Below are 20,849 nucleotides of genomic sequence, written 5' to 3' on the forward strand. Positions count from 1 at the left end.
CAGCCCTGGCTTCGAGTAAGAAAGATAAGAAAGGGACGTGGTTTGAGTTGAATGGATTGAGTAGGTCCGATGGGCTGCTAAACACATCACTCTGTTTTACCGCGGGCGAAGAGATGAAGTCAGAGAAGGAGCTTGGGACAGCAACAGCAGGGGTGGGATGATGACAACGCCGTCCAGTCAGCAAAGCATCTGAGGCGTTCGTATCCGTGTCATCAATCATCTTGACTATCATCATCACCGGCGAGTATTCAGGTCAACTCTCATAGTTGTACAAATAATAAACATCGTACATAATCCGGCAACAAAACAAAACAAAAACCCAACCCAAACCGGGAAAATTATTCCATAGAAAAAGAAAAGTACAGCGAAAGACGCCGACCCAATGGCAATCTCCGCCTTCTTCACCGGTGTACCTACAGTACCAAGCACCAAGACTTAGCCTCACCTTCCCTTTGCTTTTCCCCGCTCCAGCCAAGTGCCCGTCCTGAATATCACCACGCCACAAATGATGTTTCCCCAGGATGGCTGTTTGTTGTCATGCTTCTGCTCCCACCGCTTAGCGTCGGCGGAACCGCGCGGAAAACCATGCCTCTCATCATCTTGGTCGCGTGTCTGTGCCTGCGTGCATACAAGCCCTCGTACCTTGTCCATTGCAACAATCCACCAACCAAACCCCACGAGGTTGACATTGTAAGGGCAGGATTGATCGGGTATATATGTATGAGAAGAGGGAAGGGAAAAAAAGAGGGTCTGGATCTACGTGCTCATGGCTACAGTTAGTATTGCTTGCTTTGCAGGAATGACTGCAGGACATGTCCAGGTCGAGGTTTCCAGAACAGAGCCTGGGTTCTGGGTTTCGATCGTGGACGAGGATTGATGGCACGTCTGCATCGGTAGTTCGGTTGGCTCGGCGGGTTATGGGGGAGATTATTCGTCTTCGGGCTTATGTTGGGGAGATGGAGAGGCGTTGGAGGGCTGTGCTGGGTGAATTTGCGGGGGCAATTAGAGGCTGTGTCGTGAGCTGACGTGACTGTAATTGCGGTTGATTGTTCGCCTTGGCGGGTTGGAGAGTTTGGGAGTTCGCTTGAAATTGTTGTCGTATGGGGAGAGTGGTACGAGGGGTGAAAGAAGTGGGTGCATGTACACGGCTCTGTGTTGATTGTGGAAATGTTCAAAGTCTAATATACACATGGAGAAAATGGAGAGAATTGGCCGTGATTAAAAATAAGTAAGATAATGTTAAACATTGATGGTAATCGATAAAAATGGGGTATATCATGTCAGGATCCTGTCCATCTCCTATTCATCAACTCGAGGAGAATCCAGTAAACGCCGTGCTGTCATGCCAGAGCAGCAGTTGCCGTCATATCCGTTCGCCGGTCAAAAATAAATGTACGCCATGCCATGGTATATGCCGTTTGAACGCCGCCCCTGCCGTAGCTAAAGGGCATAAAAAAAAAGTAGAAAATCCATCGTTGCGTTGCCTCCTCTTCATGCGTTCGTCTCCCTCAATCCTCTTGATAGCCATCGTTCCCACCAGTTCCGTACACCAACAATGCTCTCTTTGCCGTCGTTGTGTCCATCGTTACCGCCAGGGTCACCCAGAATCAACGAGAAGAACCAGAAGCCGGCGGCTGTCCATGCGGCCATTGCGACACCGAATGCGACGATGGGGGAAAATAAGCTGATAATAACGAGCATGGGCGCACTGTATCCGGTTGTTGCGTCGTGGGAATAGACCATGTGCAGTTGCAGATTTAGCGCCGGTGCGAGAAACTTGATAATTTGTTCTGATAGTGGCTGTCGCGTGGTGCACAAGCGAAGCGGTGCTAATAGAAGCACGATGAGGATAGCGAAAAAGGTCCATAGAGCGATGGCGCCGGAGAGAAAGGCACATGGGCCGCAGAGCCAAAACTGAAATGAAAGTTAGTTATCGTGCTCAACGAAGTCGAGAACCATGGTAACATACCAATAACTGCCATGCTTTTTCCTCTGGTCCTTTCTCGTGGTACGCGCCCTTGTCGTAGACGATGGCATCATCTTCCGGTCCTGCCGATGCGCGGTTTGGCGACGGGTGGCTGTGCGAATAACGATGGGCTTGTTTCTCGGGGTCGATGTAGGCGCGTGGTGGAAATTGAATTTGGTGTTGTTGTTGTTCTATGTCTGATGCCGAGTAATGAAACTCTGGTTTTGAGTTTCTGTGTGGCCCTCTGGTCGAGTTGATGCTGCTGCAGGGGCTTGGCAGAGAGGATCCCTTTGGTGACAAGGGGTGGGAGGAGATGACGGAATCATGAGCGCGGTAACTCGACCTGCTGTGGCGATCTGTCCAGGCGTGTTGCTGGCGCTGGTATGCGTCTTTCTCGTTGTATGCGTAGCTGTAGTCGTCGTGGGCAGCACTGGGAGGTGTGGGGTGCTGCGATGGGGACTGCTGTGTCCATGTCGATGTGGCCGAACGTGGCACCGGCGGGGGCTGGGATTCCATGGCCGGCAATCGGGTAGTCAATGTTACTGCTGGACGGGCATCCGATAACCCTGGGAAACTGGCGAAGTCGACGAGGTCCCGGGCATGTTATAGCAAAGGCGAAGACTTCCTCAGGAGAGGCAAGACTCTTGTTACATAGAATTACGCTCTCAAGACCTTGGGAGAAGGTCTTGGGCTTGGCTTTCATCCCCAAGGCTGGGCATTTTGGCTGGGCATACCGTCTGAGGACAGCAACGGCCAATCACGGCCTTTGTGCTTGGACCCAGTGCATCTCTCGTCCAGGCGCCGATGAGGCCGCTGACGGACTGACGGATTTGGCGGCAGAGACGTGTACTGGAGCAGTACGAGCCCGGCCTTGATCTTTTCACCCTGCCCTTGGCCGGCGCCGATGATGGTGAGCGACGCTGAGCAAACATGGCCATCTTGCTCGACCTGCTCATCATCTCGTGTTGGAGAAACACGCCAAGTCGCAACCAGAGCGCTACTACGGTCCGTCCAAGGCAGTTGGGGACTTGGGTGTTGGGTGATGCGGTGCCTAGCAAATATTGATACAGCGCACATTAGTACACATGTACCACGGATGCAGCCGTCGCACGACTCCAATGCCCTCCGCCCTCTTCTTCTGCCTAGGCACTAGCCGGCGCGGTTGGCCGTGGTGCAGCTGTGCAACGTCGCGAGCGCCTCTTGCGTGCCATGCAGATGCAGCAAACCAAGTCGGAGGGGCGGAGTGCCGTCAGACCCGCCTGTTGGTGGGAATAGATCATGTTGGCGTTGGTGAAGTCTCAATTTGGAGTCCAAGCGTGGCTGAAACGAACTCCGTCTTGTTGATCTTGGTCTTGGCGTTGGCACATGGGCGAGCTCAGATGCGCTGAAGACGCCGCACATGCTTGGTCAATGTCCATCGTTAGCAGTCTTTCTTTTGTGCCTTACACATGGCTTCCTTGGCTCTCCGTAGACATGTTGGTACCGTACATGTTGCTGCAACCATACCGCCCAGTACGTAACGTGACCGTACCCTTGGGGCCTCTGATCGACGCTCCGCGACGTGGTTAGTAAGACGCACTACCTGGCTCGTCCCTTGGCCCCCAAGTCTTCCATCTTTGACTTCACGCTTGGTACACTCCATAACTCACATCAATACGACACTGCGGTACAGATCACGCGACCACCATCTTGTTGGCATGCCCCTCAATCAATTACCGACTGCCGTCCGCCGTCCGCTGCCCCCCGGAGCTTCGGATATCGCGTCAAGAGTGTCCCGCTACGACACAGGGTAAATGCTAAAAGGCTTGGGTAGTAGGCGAGCTAACCAAAGAGCGCGCTGGGGTTGTAATTGTAAAGGTGAACCAGGTCTGATGTCACGCAGCCAAGACGAATGCAACAGCAAGGGACCACTCTATGAGTAGCTCCATGCCTTCGTCTTATCAGTAAACGTCGACTAGACATGCTTGGCTCTTTTGTATACCCTGTATAGAATGTAGAAAAATATCGAACCCGACCATGCTCTAAACATGCAGTGCTTGTGCTCGACAAGACTTTGCTACACACCCCTCCGGCCACCTACCAGCTTCATGCCCTCACGCATCGTATCTGTCAGCCGACTCATTACTAGCTCCTTGATTCCCTTCTTCTCTGGCTTGGGCATGAAGCCCAGCTCAATTAGATAGCTGACGTACACACCGACAGTTTCCTCCGTCACCGCTCCTCCTTGACTCCAGTCTTGTCCGGTCCATACCTCGTCCTTCTTCAACGCCTCAGCCGCATTCTTGTCATCAAGCTCAGGCGCTTTCGTATCGGCTGGCAGGTCCCCAGTCACGAAATGGTAGAGCGGCAGAAGCGCATTCTCCTCCTTCGTGCCTGAGCGGTCCGCCACATAGCTCTCCATATTCTGCTTCCACTCTGGGTATGAGACCAATGGGACGTTGTATCCAAACTTCTCAAGAGCCCCTAGGAACTCGTTGAAAGTGATACGGGGATGTGAGGTGATCTGAGCAACACCGAGTGGCGCGATAGGTGGGTTGAAAGACGACGCCACAACGACACGCGCAACATGTGTCACAGGCACCATGTTGATGGTATTAGTAATGTCGGGTCGAGACTTGAGTTGGATACAACCTTTGAGGATTCGGACGAGGAAATCATCAGTGTTGGTAGTGCCATACTCTGGGTCTCCGAGGACATAGCCAGGGCGGATGACGCAGCCGCTCAGTCCCTTCTTCCCAGCTTGCCGTGCAAGATATTCAGCAGCCCACTTGGACTGACCGTAGCCGGTTCCTAGGCCCTTACGAGCACCTTCTAGGTCGTCTTCTTCAGAGACACCTGTGCCGCCCTCAGCAAGGCTCTTATCGGAGAGCTTAACGAAGTAATCTGTGTCAAGTACTGATGTAGAGCTGACAAGACCAAAGTTCTTGGCCTTGCCTGCTGCGCACATGGAGAGTGCCGTCATGGTTGAAATGACATTGGGTCCTCGCAACCGAGAGTATGGGAGAACCCAATGCACTAATGCACCGTTGTGAACGACCACGTCGACCGAGTCCACGAGCTTGTTCCAGGTGTTCGGCTCAAGACCGAAGTTTTCTTTTTCGAGATCACCGACTAGTGGCTCCAGTCGAGACACCCAATTCTCCTCCCAGATGCCGTATGCTGTGCATGTCTGTCTCACGCGTCCGAATGCTGCGTCGATATCTTGGGCACGGACAAGTACCGTGACTTTTCCGGGCCTAGATAGGATGTCTCGTAGGATGTAGGCGCCCAAGAAACCTGTTGCACCAGTGAGGAAGGTATGTACTTCTTCCTTTGGATCCAAAGGTTCCCTGGTCTTGAACTCGATCAACTGGTTGGCAAGCTCCCTGGCGTCCGCAGAGTAAGCTTCATCCTCTGGATCATCTTCGATGGCCTCTGCCGTGTCCAAGCGCAAACCAATAGGATCCATAGCCTGGTCGATGTTCGACGAGAAGCCGCGCAATGTAGGGTACTGGAAAATGGTCGTCATGGGCACATCGATGTCTTTCCATTCTTGCCGAATCTTGAAGAACAACTGTTGTGCAATGATACTGTGGCCACCCAAGTCGAAGAAGGAGTCGCTTCCGCCGATGCTATCGGCTGTGACACCGCGGTCGCCCAGAAGCTCTGCCCATATGCCAGCCATGGTCTTCTCAGTTGGTGTCAAAGCTGCACCCAACTGTGAAGGACGTCTCGCGCCTGCAGCTGCCAAATGTGCTGGCTCGGGGAAAGGCAGCGCTGGTCGATCGATCTTGCCGTTCGGATTTAATGGGAACCGGATGAGTGGAACGATGATGGATGGTACAGCATAAGCAGGGAGCTTCTTCTTCAAGTGTTCTCGTACGTCATCGCGTAGGTACTTGAAGCGTTTCAGCATCGTGACCATGCTGGTATCCTCGACAGAATTGCTATCCTTGGCACCACGCTCTTCTAGCCAGTCGTACCATCGCTTCATCTCAGGAACGATGTAGCCTGATGTGTCAGTAATAGATAAATATATGGAGGGGAGCATAACTTACTGACAAGTGTTGGCTCTTCGTAAGCATCACGCTTGAGCAAAGTGACGTTCTCGCGCACCAGTGGATGAGCAGATAGATGCGAGTCAATCTCACCCAGTTCAATACGGAAGCCACGGATCTTGACCTGCGAGTCTACTCTTCCTGTGCAGTGAACGTTGCCGTCTTCCGAGTAGTGACCCAAGTCACCAGAGCGGTATAACCTGTCCCGGGGACCTTTGTAGAATTCCCGCCACGGCTCAGCAGCACCTAGACTCTCTACCTTCTTCTTGTCCTCATCTACCCACTTTTGTTGATCCACAAACCAATTGTCGACGAATTTGGCAGCTGTCAGATCTGGTAGTCCAAGGTATTCTTCGGCCAAACCACCGGCGCGTACGTATATTTCACCGCTCTCGCCAGGTTTGCAAATCTGGTTCCGATCTTCGCGATTGACCACTAAAAGCTGGACATTCTTCATTCCACGGCCAGCCGGAATCACATCTCCAATGCTGTCCAGGAATTCGGGTGCTTCTGTGCAGCTCGGCAGCTCATAGTAGCTGACGGCTCGTTGGGTTTCTGTCGTTCCGTACATGTTCACGATGCGCACATTGGGTGCTAGGTTTTGTAATCTTCTGCAGTCTCGCTTGATCAATAGGTCGCCTACGAAGAATGAGTGATGCAGGGTGGGAAACACTGCCGATGCACCTCCTACGAGGATTTGGCCCATGGCAGGTGTAAGGTGTGTGACTGTGGCGCCGTACTTGCGCATCCATTCAGCGAGCTTCTCGTGCTGTATGTCCTCTTTGCTGGGTACGAGTAGTTGCGCGCCGAGAAAGAGGGGTGTAAAGATGTCTCGCTGAATAGGATCATGGGCGATGCCAGAAAGCATAGTGAACTTGTCATTCTCAGACAGTCCAAATGTCTCAGCCATCCATGGAAAGTAATGTGTGAGCGAGAAGTGACGCCCTTTGACACCCTTGGGCTTTCCTTCTGAGCCCGAGGTAAAGGATAGTGTTGGAGTTGAGTCTGGCCCGACCAGCACTCCTGGAAGCTCGGCCCTAAGTTGCTGCTGGTCGTCCAGTACATCCTTTCCATCTTTGGTACCTCCTATCAGTGTCCCATCATTCTTGAGCTCGAGTGCAGGAATTTCGGTCCTGAGTTGTAGATTCTCTTTGATGTAGGTACGGACCTGGTCCGAGAGAGGGCCTGCTTCCCGAATGGCTTTATCGATGACAACGAGGGCGCGCGGCTGGGAGACTTCGAGGTAGATGCATTGGCGGTCCGGGGGATATCTTGAGTAATTCAGCCTCATGGACGTCTTCTTGATGCGGCATACTTACAGTGGATCCAGCACAGAGAAGGTCGCTCCTGCCGCAAGTACAGCCATGATAGCGACGACCAGATCTACACCACGATGGGCGAAGATCATGACCACCTCGCCTCTCTGCACGCCATTCTGCACAAGATGGTGCGCTAATACGGCTGTGGCCTCGAATATGTCTTTATATGTGAATTGGCGCTCTGGAGTTTTGCTAGTAGCAGTTTCCACCACGCATGGCCGCTCCGGGTGTTTGCGGGCATTTCCTGCGAAAATCTCATGAATAGGCCCCTTGAAGTCAGACCAGTGAAGGTCTGCAGTGGGATCTGGAATGCTCCCCTTGGTAAGAGACGCCATTATCGCGTGCAATTGGACTTTTGTGTTTTAGGGAATTGTATGGCGGGGCCGCGTATTGACTTGTGGGCATAGGCGGAATCGGTGCGAAACGAAACAGGCCAATTGGAGTAAGACGCAATAGAAGGAGATTGGCAAACTCGGAAGCGATCTACTTGTGCTCCCGTCGTCTACTTGGGGGATATATTGTAGGAGACGAAGAGAAAAGTAGACGTCGAAGAGGAATATAGAGGTATGACGCATCCAGACAAAATGCTCGACTCAGGCGACATCGGCGAGGGCGCGACCCCCACCAGCGAGCGTCTTTGCGTGGGAGTCCGGGGAGCATTGCATCAGCCCTACGCTAGCCGCGTACCTCGACGACCAAAGTGATGACCCACGTCGAATTGCTTACGCCCCCTGTCCTTCCTTGCTGTTCTTTCTTGTCGCTCCTTCACACGCTGCAAATACTGACGCCATTACCTTTTGGGAGCAGAGCTGGCTTTGCTGCGCCACGGCGCTCTCTCTAGGCCCACGATACGGTAGACGCGGCGGCTATCGGCTCGTAATTGGTGCAAGAGCTCACGTCACGACCAAAGTTGTCGTCGTTTGCATTCTATACCTCCTGCCTACCAGCACATGTATATTGCACCATGCCGGCCCAACATACCTTCATGGGTCGGCCCATTACCCTCCAGATGCCGCCTAGGAGGTTCCAGATTCTCTTGATTGTCATTCTGTTCTTCATATTCAATCTGACCTTCTACGGCCCGCCCTCGCCCAATCGCCTACCCACCTACGACCAAGTAGCCGACGCGGTCAAGCACCCGCAAGCACACGTACCCAACCTTGGCGAGCTCCCGGCTGTGCCAAATCCCTTTGGTCCCTCCGCACACAAGCCGCCTGTTCAGGCCAACAGCACCACTGCAAGTGCCTATGGTGCCATAGAATGGCTGAGTGACTTCAAGTGGCGCAACCCTTTCTCCTCCTCGGTGACGCTGGACGAAAACAAGGCCCTCCTTCCGCCACTCCGCGAGCGAACGCCCATCTATACGTACTACGATGTGCCCAAGAAGCAAGACAAGGACGTGTCTGCCGCAGAACATAGGCTCATACTGGCATGGCGACGCGCATGGTGGGCCCAAGGTTTCAAGCCCGTGGTGCTCTCTCGCGCTGAGGCTATGCACCACCCACAGTACCAGCTCTTCCAGCGCATGAAGCTGAGCTCAAAAATCGAATTTGAAGTTATGCGCTGGCTGGCTTGGGGACAGATGGGTGGGGGAATTCTCGTCAATTGGCTTGCGCTGCCCATGGCCGAATATGATAACCCCATGCTGAGCTTTCTGCGGCGGAATGAGTACCCCAAGCTGTCGCGAGTACAATCCCTCGATAACGCCGTCTTCTTTGGAGAGAGAGTAGCTGTCAACGATGCGCTCAAGAAAGTCATGGGCAATGCGCTATTGAAGAACACCACCGCGAACAAGGACAAGCTCACCAAGCTGGCCAACAAGGAGGGTGGCCCGGTTGTCAACCTTCTGGCTTCAGAGCATGTCAAAGTCGACTCCAAGGCCAACGGCATTGCGTCCTACAACAGAGCTATCATTTCCAGCAAATACAAGACTGTCGCCGACAAGCTCACCAACACGACCCAGGCAGAAGGCCTTGACCTGCTTGCGAACCTCATAAACTCCCATCTCCACCTGACTTGGCAAGAACAACATCCTGAGGGTGTAGCCATTGTGAAACCTGTGCCAGAACACACGACGGCACTCATGTATGAAGCGACCGACATCGCCCGCAATCTGACCCAGTGTCCGACTTCGCCAATGCCTAAGACGTGTCCGCCCAATCGGCCAAAGTGCAAGCCATGCGACGCCAACAAAGCGATGAAGTTGCACGTGTTTCCGGAGTTTGTCAACTCGACAAAGTTCTTCAGTATCGGAACTGTTCCGCATCCTTACACTCTTACTTCGCTGCACTATACACGTGACATGCTGGACAGCACCTTTCTTCGCCGGAACACCAAGCGCGATCTCTGGATCATGCAATTGACCGACAAGTCGATTCCAACTGACCATACCGAAGAATATCGCGTGCTCAAGTTCAAGGAACTTGTAGCAGCAGCCCCTGCGCACACGTTATGGTTGACAGCGGAGCGCATAACTCAAGAAGATTTGGACTGGATCTTCGGGTTTGGGCTACCTCAAACTGCCTCATCCACCAAAGAACCCAGCTCACCGAGCAAGGAGTCTGAACTTATCATTTTCCCACGCCCAGCGCCCCCGAAGCCCATCCAAGGTATCGATGTACCAGACGAAAAATGGATCGAAAAGGAAGAGGAGCGTCTGAAGAAGGCTCGCGATGCGATCAAGAGCAAGGACAGGAATATGAAGAAGGTTGTCGAAGCAGTAGAACAGTGGAATCTGGCAGATACGGAAGCTTGGAGGTTTTCCAGGGCGTACTCAGCAAGAAGAAGGCAAGAGCGGTTGAAGTGGGAGGAGGAAGAAGCCAAGTATGCGGGCAGTGAGAAGAAGGCTGGTGTTAGACCTGGTGAGGGCAGGGGGAGATGGGCGGACAAGAGGTAGTCGATGCGCCTGACTTTGTATATTGCAGGGTGTTTTGGAGTTGGCTAGACATTCAGTGGCGCTCTTGGTTAAGCTAGCACAGCTTTGTATATGATCATTTCACAACAACGTAAAAGTTCAAAGTGGCTTGCCCTAGGCTATGTACACTATGTTGCATGCAAGGACCCCCTATAGCGATATCGGCTATCAGGGTACCTGGCTGTGGCACGATCCCGTCTCCACCAAAATCTTAGTCTTTCCCCATCTGATATGAAGAATGACTACAATCGACCAAGAATCTTTCAGCGACAGGTACAAAAAGAAAGTCAACGGCATGTAAAAGGCCCGACGAGGTTGGACGGTCGGTTCGCATTGTTAGGGACAGGCTGTTGTGGGGCCGGGTGCATGGGCATGAACCGACGGCCCAGAGACCGAGGGCATGCCGGCAATTCATCACGTTGCAGACGGCTGTCGCGGATTATCTAGAAGCACAAGGAGTACTTCATCTTACCTCGGTCGCACATTTCTGTTGTTGTTACTCCGTTCTCATTACGTTCATATACCCGGTTTGGAAAGAAAGAAGCTCTCATCATGGATCTAGGTGATTTAGGTACGTGTTTCTGGGAGGTCGACATCAGCCATGGCGCGCTTATGTGCTGGCAACCTCACTATTTCCCTACACGCCCGACATCGATCATCTGAGCTAACGAGGTGTAGCTGTGCCTGTAGCAGGCGCAATCGCAGGTGTTAGTGCCGCAGCCGCTTATATCGACGCCAAATACCACATCTCCAAAGACATACGAGGCATTCGCGGCGCCAAAGCAGCGCAACGCGCCATCGAGAAGAATGGTCCGTATAAGTCATCTACACCGCAACTTTCATTCGCTGACAATATGACAGCACAAGGCAAAGGCCTTTCCCTATGGTATCAGTTCGAAGCCCAAGTCCAACGTCTGCCCTCGACCGAAGAGTGCATCTGGTCCCGCACCGGCTGCTACACCTGGGCCGAAACCTACGCCAACGCCTGTCGATATGGCCAATATCTCCACCAGAACGGCGTTGAGCCCGGCCAGCTTTTTGCCATGTACATGATGAACCGACCCGAGTTCATGTTCACACATCTGGGCAGCTGGAGTATAGGAAGCGCGCCGGCATGGATCAACTACAACTTGGCAGGCGATGCGCTGGTACATTGCTTGAAAGTGAGCGGTGCCAAGGTTCTGGTGGTAGATGAGGACACAGACTGCAGGGCCAGGATTGAGGCGGTGAGGGAGAGACTGGAGAATGATCTGGGTATCAAGATTCTGGTGCTCGACGACCAGCTAAAGGGAGAGATCTCAAGGACAGAACCCAAGCGGCCTGAGAATGAATTGAGGGCAGGTGTAAAGCCAAACTTCCCCCTCTTCCTATTCTACACAAGGTCAGTTATATCCAATTCAGATATTGAGAGCCTTGGACTAACTTTGGCAGTGGCACAACCGGGCACCCGAAAGCCTGTCCGTTCCCGACGATAAGAGCTGCTGGCTTAACAGGCCGCGTGGGTGGTATGGGACTAAAGGTTGGGCCTAATGGGGATAGATGGTATGTTTGCATGCCTTTGTACCACGGCACCGGAGGTACGACAGCGCTCGTTTGCATGATCGCCGGTATCACCCTCTGCATCGGCACCAAGTTTTCCACATCAAAATTCTGGATCGACGTATGCGACTCAAGATCTACCGCCATGGTGTACGTTGGAGAGACTGCTCGATATCTCCTCAACGCCCCACCCAGCGACCTCGACCGCAAGCACAACGTCCGATGCATGTTTGGAAACGGCCTCCGTCCCGATGTGTGGCAGCGCTTTGTTGATCGTTTCGGCATCAAGTTAGTCGGCGAGTTTTTCAACAGTACTGAGGGTGTCATGGCTCTCTTCAACCCCTCTAGCGGACCCTTCACAGCGACCTCGGTAGGGCACCAAGGTCTCATTGACCGTTGGCGTTTTCGCAACACCTATGTTCCGGTCGAAGTCGACATGGTAACAGGTGATCTCCTCCGCGACCCCAAGACCGGCTTCTGCAAACGCAAGTCGTACGAGGAAGGCAGTGAGATCCTTGTCCAGATGCCAAGTGAGGATGCTTTCGTCGGCTACTGGAACAACCCAGAAGCTACTCAGAGTCGTTTCGAGCGCAATGTCTTCCAGAAGGGTGATCTCTGGTACCGTACTGGTGACGCTCTCCGTCGTGACGCCGATGGCAGATGGTTCTTCATGGACCGATTGGGCGACACTTTCCGCTGGAAGTCTGAGAACGTAAGCACAGCAGAAGTCAGCGAAGCCCTCGGCTCCTTCCCCGGCATCCAAGAAGCAAACGTTTATGGCGTAGAAGTGCCAGGTCACGACGGTCGAGCGGGATGTGCAGCCATCTACATCGACCCTGCACACCGAGACTCTTTCAACTTCAACGCCTTGCTCGCACACGCAAAGCAGAAGCTGCCCAAGTATGCAGTGCCTGTGTTTTTGAGGGTACAAAAGGCAGTGACTACCATGCACAACAACAAACAGAACAAGGTCCCGCTCAGGAACGATGGCATCGATCTCAGGAAGCTTATGGAGCGCGCAGACAAAGAGGCAGCTGAGAAGGGCGTAGAGGCAGAATATGATACCATGTACTGGCATCCCGCTGGGCTTGGTGTTGGCAAGGGAAGGGCGGATGGAGACAGCTATGTTTTGTACACAATGGAGGATTGGGATACGCTCAAGGGCAGTGCTGCTAAGCTATAAGCTTTGTTTCCTTCTTTTTTTTCCTTTGATGAGCTTGGAGTTCTAGCTAGCAGCGTTTCTTACTTTGCAATCAACTACTTATATGCATCCCCCTCCTGGACCTGGCCGTGACGACTCTGGATAACCCTGGACCATACGAATGACTAAAAGAGTTGGGACGCTGTCTGTTATCACTTTTCTTGCATGGATCCGGCACTTGTACCATCCTAGGAGCCATCGAGTACATGTGTCTCCAGATCTTGTGTTATGAGTACTAGCATTGTGGGACAATACATCACTCTATGGAGGCTCCGTATGTTGTTGACCGCAATTTGCCAAATGCCATTGTGGCGACTAACGTACTTGAAGTACTCGAACGTAGTCCAGGTGACTAGCGTACTTGAACGTAGTCCAGGCAACAGGAAGAAAAATCCATGTACGAATGCGGCCATAGGACGCTAGCAGTTGCGCGTTTGCTCTCCAGCTCCACGCTGACTCCGACTCCGCGTGCACCTGCCTCGACCTTGTACTCGCCACACTATAAAATAGGTGTACTGCTACAAGTTCACATCAAATTCCTTGCAACTACGACACCTTCTCTTCAAGTGTAGCGCAACACCATCGACGACATCCGCAGTCATGTCGGACTCCTCTGACTCTACGTCCTCGTCCTCTGGTGACTCTTCTGACTACGACTCCTCTGACTACGACTCCTCTGACTGCGATGGTGCAGACGGTATCGTACCCATGAGTATCGATCCCGATGCTGTCACCACAGGCTCCCTCCAGGCGCTTCAGTCGGCGGATGAGCGCAAGGTGATGGACATCGTCGACAAGCTCCGGCGCACTGGCTTGAGTGGTGTCGTGGAGCTACCACAGCTCATTGTATGCGGCGATCAGTCCTCTGGCAAGAGTTCCGTTCTGGAGGCAATCACTGAGATCCCATTTCCTCGCAAAGAGAATCTGTGCACGAGATTCGCTACTGAGGTAATACCGAACAGATATACAGCTTGGATGTAAGCCTAACAAGGTATAGATCATTCTGCGTCGCTCCACTGAATCTACGAGTACTGTCACCATCACCCCCGACAAGTTGCGTCCACAGTCTGAACATGTGAAGCTCAAGGGTTTCACAAAATCGATAACCGACTTTAGTCAGCTTCCAGATGTTATTGAAGAGGCGACCCTAGCAATGGGCTTAGGGGCTGTAGGTGGCACAAACTCAAGGGCATTTAGTCGTGATGTCTTATCGATTGAGATCACTGGTCCGAATCGACCGCAGCTGTTAGTATAGCAATCAGACCCGTAGTTAACAGCATGCTGACTTGTCTAGTACCCTTGTTGATCTGCCTGGTCTCATCCACGCAACCAACAAGGCCCAAACCGGAGCCGACAAGAAACTTATCCTCAAACTCGTCAACCAGTACATGAAGAACCCTCGCACTATCATCCTGGCTGTAGTCAGCGCAAAGAACGACTATGCCAACCAGATCATTCTCGATCACTGTCGCAAGATCGATAAACAGGGCCGCCGTACTATGGGAATCATTACCAAGCCTGACTTCCTTCGCGAAGGTACCGACAACGAGTTGAGTTGGATTGAGCTTGCGCAAAACAAGGATATCTATCTGGAGAGTGGCTGGCACATGCTGAAGAACCGTGCCGATTGCCAGATGGACTTCTCGTTCGAGCAGCGCAACCAAGATGAGGACCTGTTCTTCAGTCAAGGACGTTATGCCGATCTACCTCGCGAGTGTGTCGGTATCAGCTCCTTGCGCGAGCGCCTCAGCAAGGTGTTGCTTACCCACTTAATCAAGGAATTGCCCTCGCTCAAAGCTGAGATGGTGGACAAGCTACAAGCTACAGTCGTTGAGATCGAGAAGCTAGGCGAGAAGCGCAACACAATTCCAGAGCAGCGCATGGCCCTCATGAGGATCAGCATGAAAATGAACGACATCCTAAAGTCTGCTGCAAAGGGCCACTACGAGTCTGAATTCTTTGGACCCATCAGCACGGACGCCAATGTAGATTCTACCGAAAACATTCGTCGCTTTCGAGCTGTGATTCAACATCTCAACATGGCCTTTGCAAACGACATGCGCTTAAGAGGTCACAAGTTCGCCATTGGAGCTGGTCCAAGCGATGACAAGAAAGATATTGAAGAAGATGCGAAAGCTGCGAAGGAGCTCGCGGGACAGAAAGGGGGTGACACGTCGTCTTTTCTTCCTGTACCCAAGCATCTGACGCGTAATGAGGCTGTCGGCTGGGTGAAGAAGACACTTGAGCGATCTCGCGGATTCGAATTGCCTGGAACATTCCAGCCAATGCTGATCTCCCAGCTATTCTGGGAGCAGTCTGGACCGTGGGAACAGATTGCCTATCAGCATATTGCCAAAGTCGCCCAGGCATGCAAAGATTTTGTCGCTGCTGTTCTCGGTGCCACAGCCCCTGCTGAATTTCAAGAGCCTCTTAACAACATCAACATCGACAAAGCTCTCAGCAACTCATTGGCCGACGCAAAGACAGAACTGAACAAGCTTCTTCAGGACAAGGCCCGTCATCCCAGCACATACAACCACTACTTCACGACCACGATCCAGCAGACCAGACAGCGCAAGTACCAGAGCATGAACAAGGCTGCTAGCACGGCTTCACAGGGAACTTACATCAATCGATTCAGCGAGCACGTTGCATATGTTGATCCTGGATTACTCGTTGAACAAATGAACAAAGCTCTTGAGGCTGACATGGACGTCTTCTCCAGCCAGGAAGCACTCGACACAGAGCGTGCATACTACAAAGACGAGCTGAAGTACTTCGTCAACGCCGTCGCCAAGGCCGTCATTGAGCGTCACCTCGTTGCGCCTCTCCCTGATATTATCGTCTCGCCGTTGGCTGTCACAAAGATGACTGACAAGCAGATTGAGTCCGTTGCTGCTGAGCCGCCTCAGGTTACGCAGCAGAGGGCTCATCTCGAGTGGAAGAGGGCCATGTTGGAGAAGGGTATGGATACCTTCAGGGTGGCCACTGGTGGGCTCAAGCGTAAGCGCGAGAGTGTCTAACTTTCGCTGCTCAAGGTTGTCTGTCACAGTACTGAATACCGCGAAACGCCGTTGGTACAACGCTGTGCATAGCCTATAGAGACGCCGGATGAGCGATGTCAACATTGACCATTGAGAGAGACTCGAAGAGACTCGTAAAGACTTAAGGCACTAAAATTTACTTGCCTTTACATATCCTGCCCATCACTGTGAATCTTGCATCGTGACCTCCAATCCATTGAACCTACACTAGAAATAACGCTAACAGCCTTGCAAATGCCGAAAACCCTCTTACCCCGATTTTATGCATCATGCATTATTGATAACAAGCAGCTTGCATAAAATTATATCATGCACACTATCATATATCTACTATACGCAAACTACCAGGAAAAAATCAGGCGCCACCAAGATAAGCGAACATACCAAATCCTGTCCTATACGCGGCATCCTACCGTACTATAGTATGGTATCAGTATGTATGTACTCTGCTGGTACGTACGCACACCGCTTCTTCCAGCCTCGGCCGAAGTTTCCCCTCACTCCCAATAATCAATCCTATCTAAACGATTTTTTTTTCAATTACCCCACTTGTGTTCCCCACCCCGCCGCCTGACCTTTGATAACGCTGGATTACTATGCCGCTGGACTAATCGCTAAATGATTGTGGATATATTTTATAGAGACAAACTATCTTCCATCAAAACAGGGCTCGGTGGTGTAGTTGGTTATCACGTCAGTCTAACAACCTGTTAGGCACACTGAAGGTCCCGAGTTCAAACCTCGGCTGAGTCATAAGCCGGAGCTCGACATGAGTTCCATTTCTTTTTTGCTGTTTTATTAAAATAACACATATGCATACAACAAGGGAAGGAAGACATTATGGCACATCTCCGCTTTTTTTTTGTCAAACAGGTGGGTTAAGGCCTAAGCTGTGATGGTAAGCAAGCTGTAACAATTTAATATTGCAATCATCAGCTGTACCGGCTTAGTCGCAAATCAATCTAATTTGTTCATAAGCAGATGAGGCGTACGACAAGCCCCCCAAGCAAGCACGCCCGTCAGCACAGTATCTGTCAGGAGGATTGATTTCCAAGCAGTGGTGAAACCAACAAGTGATTATCATCATCATCATCATCATACGATCGATCGATCGGAGATGAATGTAACATGCACTATAAATCACGATCAACACATAAGCAAATCAAAACAAGACACAGCCATTATGTATCATCAACATCTACTTACTACCTACTACCAGACCTCACTAGCTAACCTACACCATACCGCGTTGTACACAGCTATGAGCACCGTAGCATAAATGTACATTTTCACACGCGCGCACACTCCCTCTCCAAATCAAGGACGCGGACGTGTTGCGCGCGTGTGCGCGAGCAAGCTAACTAGCTGAAACTCCTTCTTAATTCCAGTTAAGAACCATGCCAAATGCCAAAAAGGTATATTTGCCAACACACCTTTCCGCTCAAAACCGAGAGCTTTCGCCTTAGGTAGCAGTAGAATTATAAAACGCCAGTTGGTAGTAGTACTAGTAGTGGATAAACGCCAAAAGTAAACCCAAATAGGTATACCAGAGCTTGAAGCAGCAGCAGCAGCAGCAAAATGACATGGGAAATAGACGCCCCGTGCGTTCAAAGACACTAGGAAAATACACAGGTGGCGTTGTTCGGAGTTGATGTAGGAAATATACACAGGCGTGTAGAAGTGTGGTTGGGTGGATATTTGAAAAGGTAAAAACCGAAGCGATAGTATTCCTCCTCTTTCTTTATTCTTTAGCCTTCTTTTGGACTTTTTTGGTGGGCTTCGTCATTATAAGATACCGGCCCACATGCCAGGTCCATGTGGACGATAGGCCTGCGCAGCTTCGGTGCTACAGCAGGACCTCTTCTTGCCAAAGTCTTTCTGGATGGGAAGACGCGAGCAAGTAGGAGCAGTGTTCTTCGGGGACTGCAGCCCTTTGGGTTCACTGCCTGAGAGGATGAATGACTGTGCAACCGACCGATCAGGGAGCACAGCTGTTTGACCACGAAGGTCAAACGCAGAGCGGGTGGTATGCAGTAGGTGGCGCACGTTCTGATGGAGTTCGACCGATGACCTTCCACGCTTGCGACTTGCAGGAGCGACGAACGCAGGGCTCTTGACCTTGGCTGGTGAGGTATCCGAATCACTGATGTGAAAGCTATCCAGATCAGGCGAAGACATGGGCTCGCTCGGGGCATACTCGTACTGCTCTTTGCACTTTGACAATGCAGGATACGGCAGTCTTGCGTTGCGGCAGGTCGCCAATCGAGCCAACTTGGCCTGACTTTGGTTTGGCGCCCAACCCGCAGACGAAACTGACGAGATCGACGAGGCACGCGAAGAGCGAGAGTTGTCTGAGATCATTGACTCTGGAGAGGATGACAATGATGAGTTGGAAGGAGCTAGCGAAGGTCGTCGGCTCGGGAAGTGGTAAGCCTCCAGGCCGGTCCTCATGCTTGGGTTGAACTGGTCTACACAGGTGCGCGCCAATGACGAGCACTGTGCCTGTTGCATTGCTGAAGTCATCGACGTGCGTCGCGACGATCCAAAGGCCATAGCACTCGCTGCAGGAGTGTTGCTAGCCATGGATTGAGGCGTCAAGGATGGCGTAGGCAAGGCACCCAAGCGAGCGAGAGACGGCAAAGACGGAGTGCGGATAAGATCTGGTTTAGGCTCCAAAAAACGAGGCACTTGATAAAGAGCTGGGGTTGGCGTGCTCTCTTTCGATCCATAGCTGATAGGCGATGGGTAGCAGTAAGGCGACGCGTTTAGTTGTGGACGCGGTGGCGCACGGATAGGAGTAGCAGGGCCTTTGGGAGCCAACTCGACGATATCCAAATCAGGTGTCAACATCGGGATAACGTCTTTCCAAGTGTTAGGAATGGAAGCGCCGGGGGATGGAGGTGGAAGTGTAGGTGTGTGTTGAAGGACAACCTCCTGCCACTTCTCCCAAATGGAGTCTACAATGTGTAGCTTCCAGTTCACAGCTTCGAGGAAGGCCATCTCGTTGGTGTTGATCTCGCAAACCTTGAGGCCAGAGATCTTGCTCCATGCGCGAGCCGAGTAATTGCGGTCCTGCAGATACTTTGACGCGAGGATAAGCGCGGCTAGGAACATACGGCGACCACATTGCAGGGCGCGAAGAGACATGTCCTCGGGCTGTGACATGGTGAAGTCATGCTTTGGTAGGTGAGGCTTGATCAGGATCAAGTAGTACAGCGCAACTTGCAGTGTCGAGTAGCTGGTGCGAGATCGTCGGAGAGTCTCTTGAATGAACATGCGGAGAGGAAGTACCCCACGGCCAGAAGCATTCTCACAACGGCTCTTGGGCTCAGACAACTGCCAGATGACTTCGACCATTTGAGTAGCGGAATCTTGAAGAGAAAATTGATCAGCGGGGAACCTTGGTCCTGTGCAAAGTGTGTACTAACCGACGAGGCAATCGACGAAGTTGACCTTTCGATCGGACTGCCGTACCAGCTGGGGTGGTGCGCGTTGATTGATGGTCGATGTCGATCGCCTGGGATTCTGTCGCTGCTCGATTGGCGCCAAAAACTCTGTGCGTAGGGAAGGTAACCTTTCCTGTGCAAGTTCTCGGCATGCTGCTGGTCGATATTGAGGGTAAGTGCTAACTCGGCTGATGGGTTGGAAAGCAGACAGGTTTGCTGGGTCGACGGTAGATGTCGGTGCAACCTGATTGCGACTCCATTCTTCAGAGTCCCAGTTAGAGTGAGATGATGTGGAGCTTGCGCTGGACGCTTGTGAGGCGGCGTCGGAGAATACAGATGAAGTGGAAGAAGAGGCGGAAGATGAAAGGGGGGCGGCGTATGGATGAGTTTCCGGCAAGTAGCCGTTCTTGGGAAGAGGGATATCAAGGCTCATGATGAAGGAGGGTTGTACAGGACGGAACCCGTGAAGAAAGGTAGATAGTAAGGATTGGGCGGATTGATGAGGGTGCTATGCCGTTACGTCTCGAAGTGCTGACCGTTAGGTAGACCAGGAGATGTGACGTAGAGCGTGGTGTGGTCGTGGGGTGACCGAGAACTTAACCGATGGGACAAACCGTAGAGGGCAACCCTGTGACACTCTGACGTATGGTTCGAGATGCTATTCTCTTGTAAAGGTTCTTCTTCGGATCTTATGATCGCGTCAATCTAGTGGTCTGATCGTGTAGAGGATCGTGGTGTGATGGGAGCGATGAGAGTCGGAGAAGCGGTAAGAGTGTAGATTTCGAGCGAGTACGCTGGATGCTGAGGGAGTTTGGCGAGAAGACTCCAGTCACTGTCGACTGCAGAATCACCGAAACAAGACCGCTGTTCGAGACGTCCGCAAAGCACTCGGATATTGCAGCTACTGCACAGCGGGCGCTGTCGCAAAAGCCGAAAGTCTGAGAGGATGCGGGGGGTTCTAGCAAGCGAAGCCTCCAACGAAGGCCTTGTTTCCGGAAGTAATGGTGATTTCTGAGCGACGAGTGACTGAAGCAGTGTAGACCGAAGGGTACATTGTGATACTGAACGCGATGTGGGAAGTTGTTCGAGGATGGTGGTTACCTTGTGACGGTGTCCACCAAGCTGAGCGGCTTCTTGTGTTCGCGGCGGGTGTGCGGAACGGTGTGTGTTTGTTGGACAGGTGTTTGGTGTATTACTATTGGGTGTTGGTGTACATAAGAGCTGTTTGCAGACGGGAGGTGTGAGGTCTGACGTGGGAGGAAGTGGCGGTCGGCGGGTCGGCAAAGGTGGGAAGGCGCGAACAGAGGGGGATCTGGTCGCGACAAGGCAGGCACGAGAGAAGGTGATATAAAAAGGACAGGCTCTCGTCTGGAGTATGACTGG

At 52.2% G+C, this 20,849-nt stretch overlaps 7 protein-coding genes across 7 annotated transcripts; 3 read left to right on the forward strand and 4 right to left on the reverse strand.

The window, feature by feature from the left end:
• Positions 1-1,491: 1,491 nt before the first annotated feature.
• Positions 1,492-2,482, reverse strand: PtrM4_108120 (uncharacterized protein; the record flags this gene model as incomplete). Its single annotated transcript, XM_001935942.1, has 2 exons — positions 1,492-1,914; positions 1,970-2,482. The coding sequence occupies 2 exons, from the start codon at positions 2,480-2,482 to the stop codon at positions 1,492-1,494; spliced, it is 936 nt and encodes a 311-aa protein (XP_001935977.1).
• Positions 2,483-4,022: 1,540 nt separating this feature from the next.
• On the reverse strand, positions 4,023-7,657 carry PtrM4_108130 (putative dehydrogenase domain multifunctional non-ribosomal peptide synthetase; the record flags this gene model as incomplete). Its single annotated transcript, XM_001935941.2, has 3 exons — positions 4,023-5,956; positions 6,004-7,274; positions 7,323-7,657. 3 exons carry the CDS (start codon positions 7,655-7,657, stop codon positions 4,023-4,025), a joined length of 3,540 nt encoding a protein of 1,179 aa, XP_001935976.1.
• A 629-nt stretch (positions 7,658-8,286) lies between these two features.
• PtrM4_108140 (uncharacterized protein) lies at positions 8,287-10,218 on the forward strand (the record flags this gene model as incomplete). The annotated part of the gene is made up of 1 exon (XM_001935940.1): positions 8,287-10,218. The coding sequence occupies one exon, from the start codon at positions 8,287-8,289 to the stop codon at positions 10,216-10,218; it is 1,932 nt and encodes a 643-aa protein (XP_001935975.1).
• A 570-nt stretch (positions 10,219-10,788) lies between these two features.
• PtrM4_108150 (CaiC, Acyl-CoA synthetase (AMP-forming)/AMP-acid ligase II) lies at positions 10,789-12,958 on the forward strand (the record flags this gene model as incomplete). The annotated part of the gene is made up of 4 exons (XM_066107788.1): positions 10,789-10,807; positions 10,915-11,046; positions 11,098-11,617; positions 11,668-12,958. 4 exons carry the CDS (start codon positions 10,789-10,791, stop codon positions 12,956-12,958), a joined length of 1,962 nt encoding a protein of 653 aa, XP_065962237.1.
• Positions 12,959-13,576: 618 nt separating this feature from the next.
• PtrM4_108160 (GTP-binding protein) lies at positions 13,577-15,999 on the forward strand (the record flags this gene model as incomplete). Its single annotated transcript, XM_001935938.1, has 3 exons — positions 13,577-13,924; positions 13,974-14,221; positions 14,271-15,999. 3 exons carry the CDS (start codon positions 13,577-13,579, stop codon positions 15,997-15,999), a joined length of 2,325 nt encoding a protein of 774 aa, XP_001935973.1.
• A 1,806-nt stretch (positions 16,000-17,805) lies between these two features.
• On the reverse strand, positions 17,806-19,377 carry PtrM4_108170 (cyclin; the record flags this gene model as incomplete). Its single annotated transcript, XM_066107789.1, has 1 exon — positions 17,806-19,377. One exon carries the CDS (start codon positions 19,375-19,377, stop codon positions 17,806-17,808), a length of 1,572 nt encoding a protein of 523 aa, XP_065962238.1.
• Positions 19,378-20,424: 1,047 nt separating this feature from the next.
• On the reverse strand, positions 20,425-20,520 carry PtrM4_108180 (uncharacterized protein; the record flags this gene model as incomplete). Its single annotated transcript, XM_066107790.1, has 1 exon — positions 20,425-20,520. One exon carries the CDS (start codon positions 20,518-20,520, stop codon positions 20,425-20,427), a length of 96 nt encoding a protein of 31 aa, XP_065962239.1.
• Positions 20,521-20,849: the final 329 nt, after the last annotated feature.

This window comes from Pyrenophora tritici-repentis, chromosome 5 (genome assembly GCF_003171515.1).
Source record: "Pyrenophora tritici-repentis strain M4 chromosome 5, whole genome shotgun sequence".
NCBI classification, from domain to species: Eukaryota; Fungi; Ascomycota; class Dothideomycetes; order Pleosporales; family Pleosporaceae; genus Pyrenophora; species Pyrenophora tritici-repentis.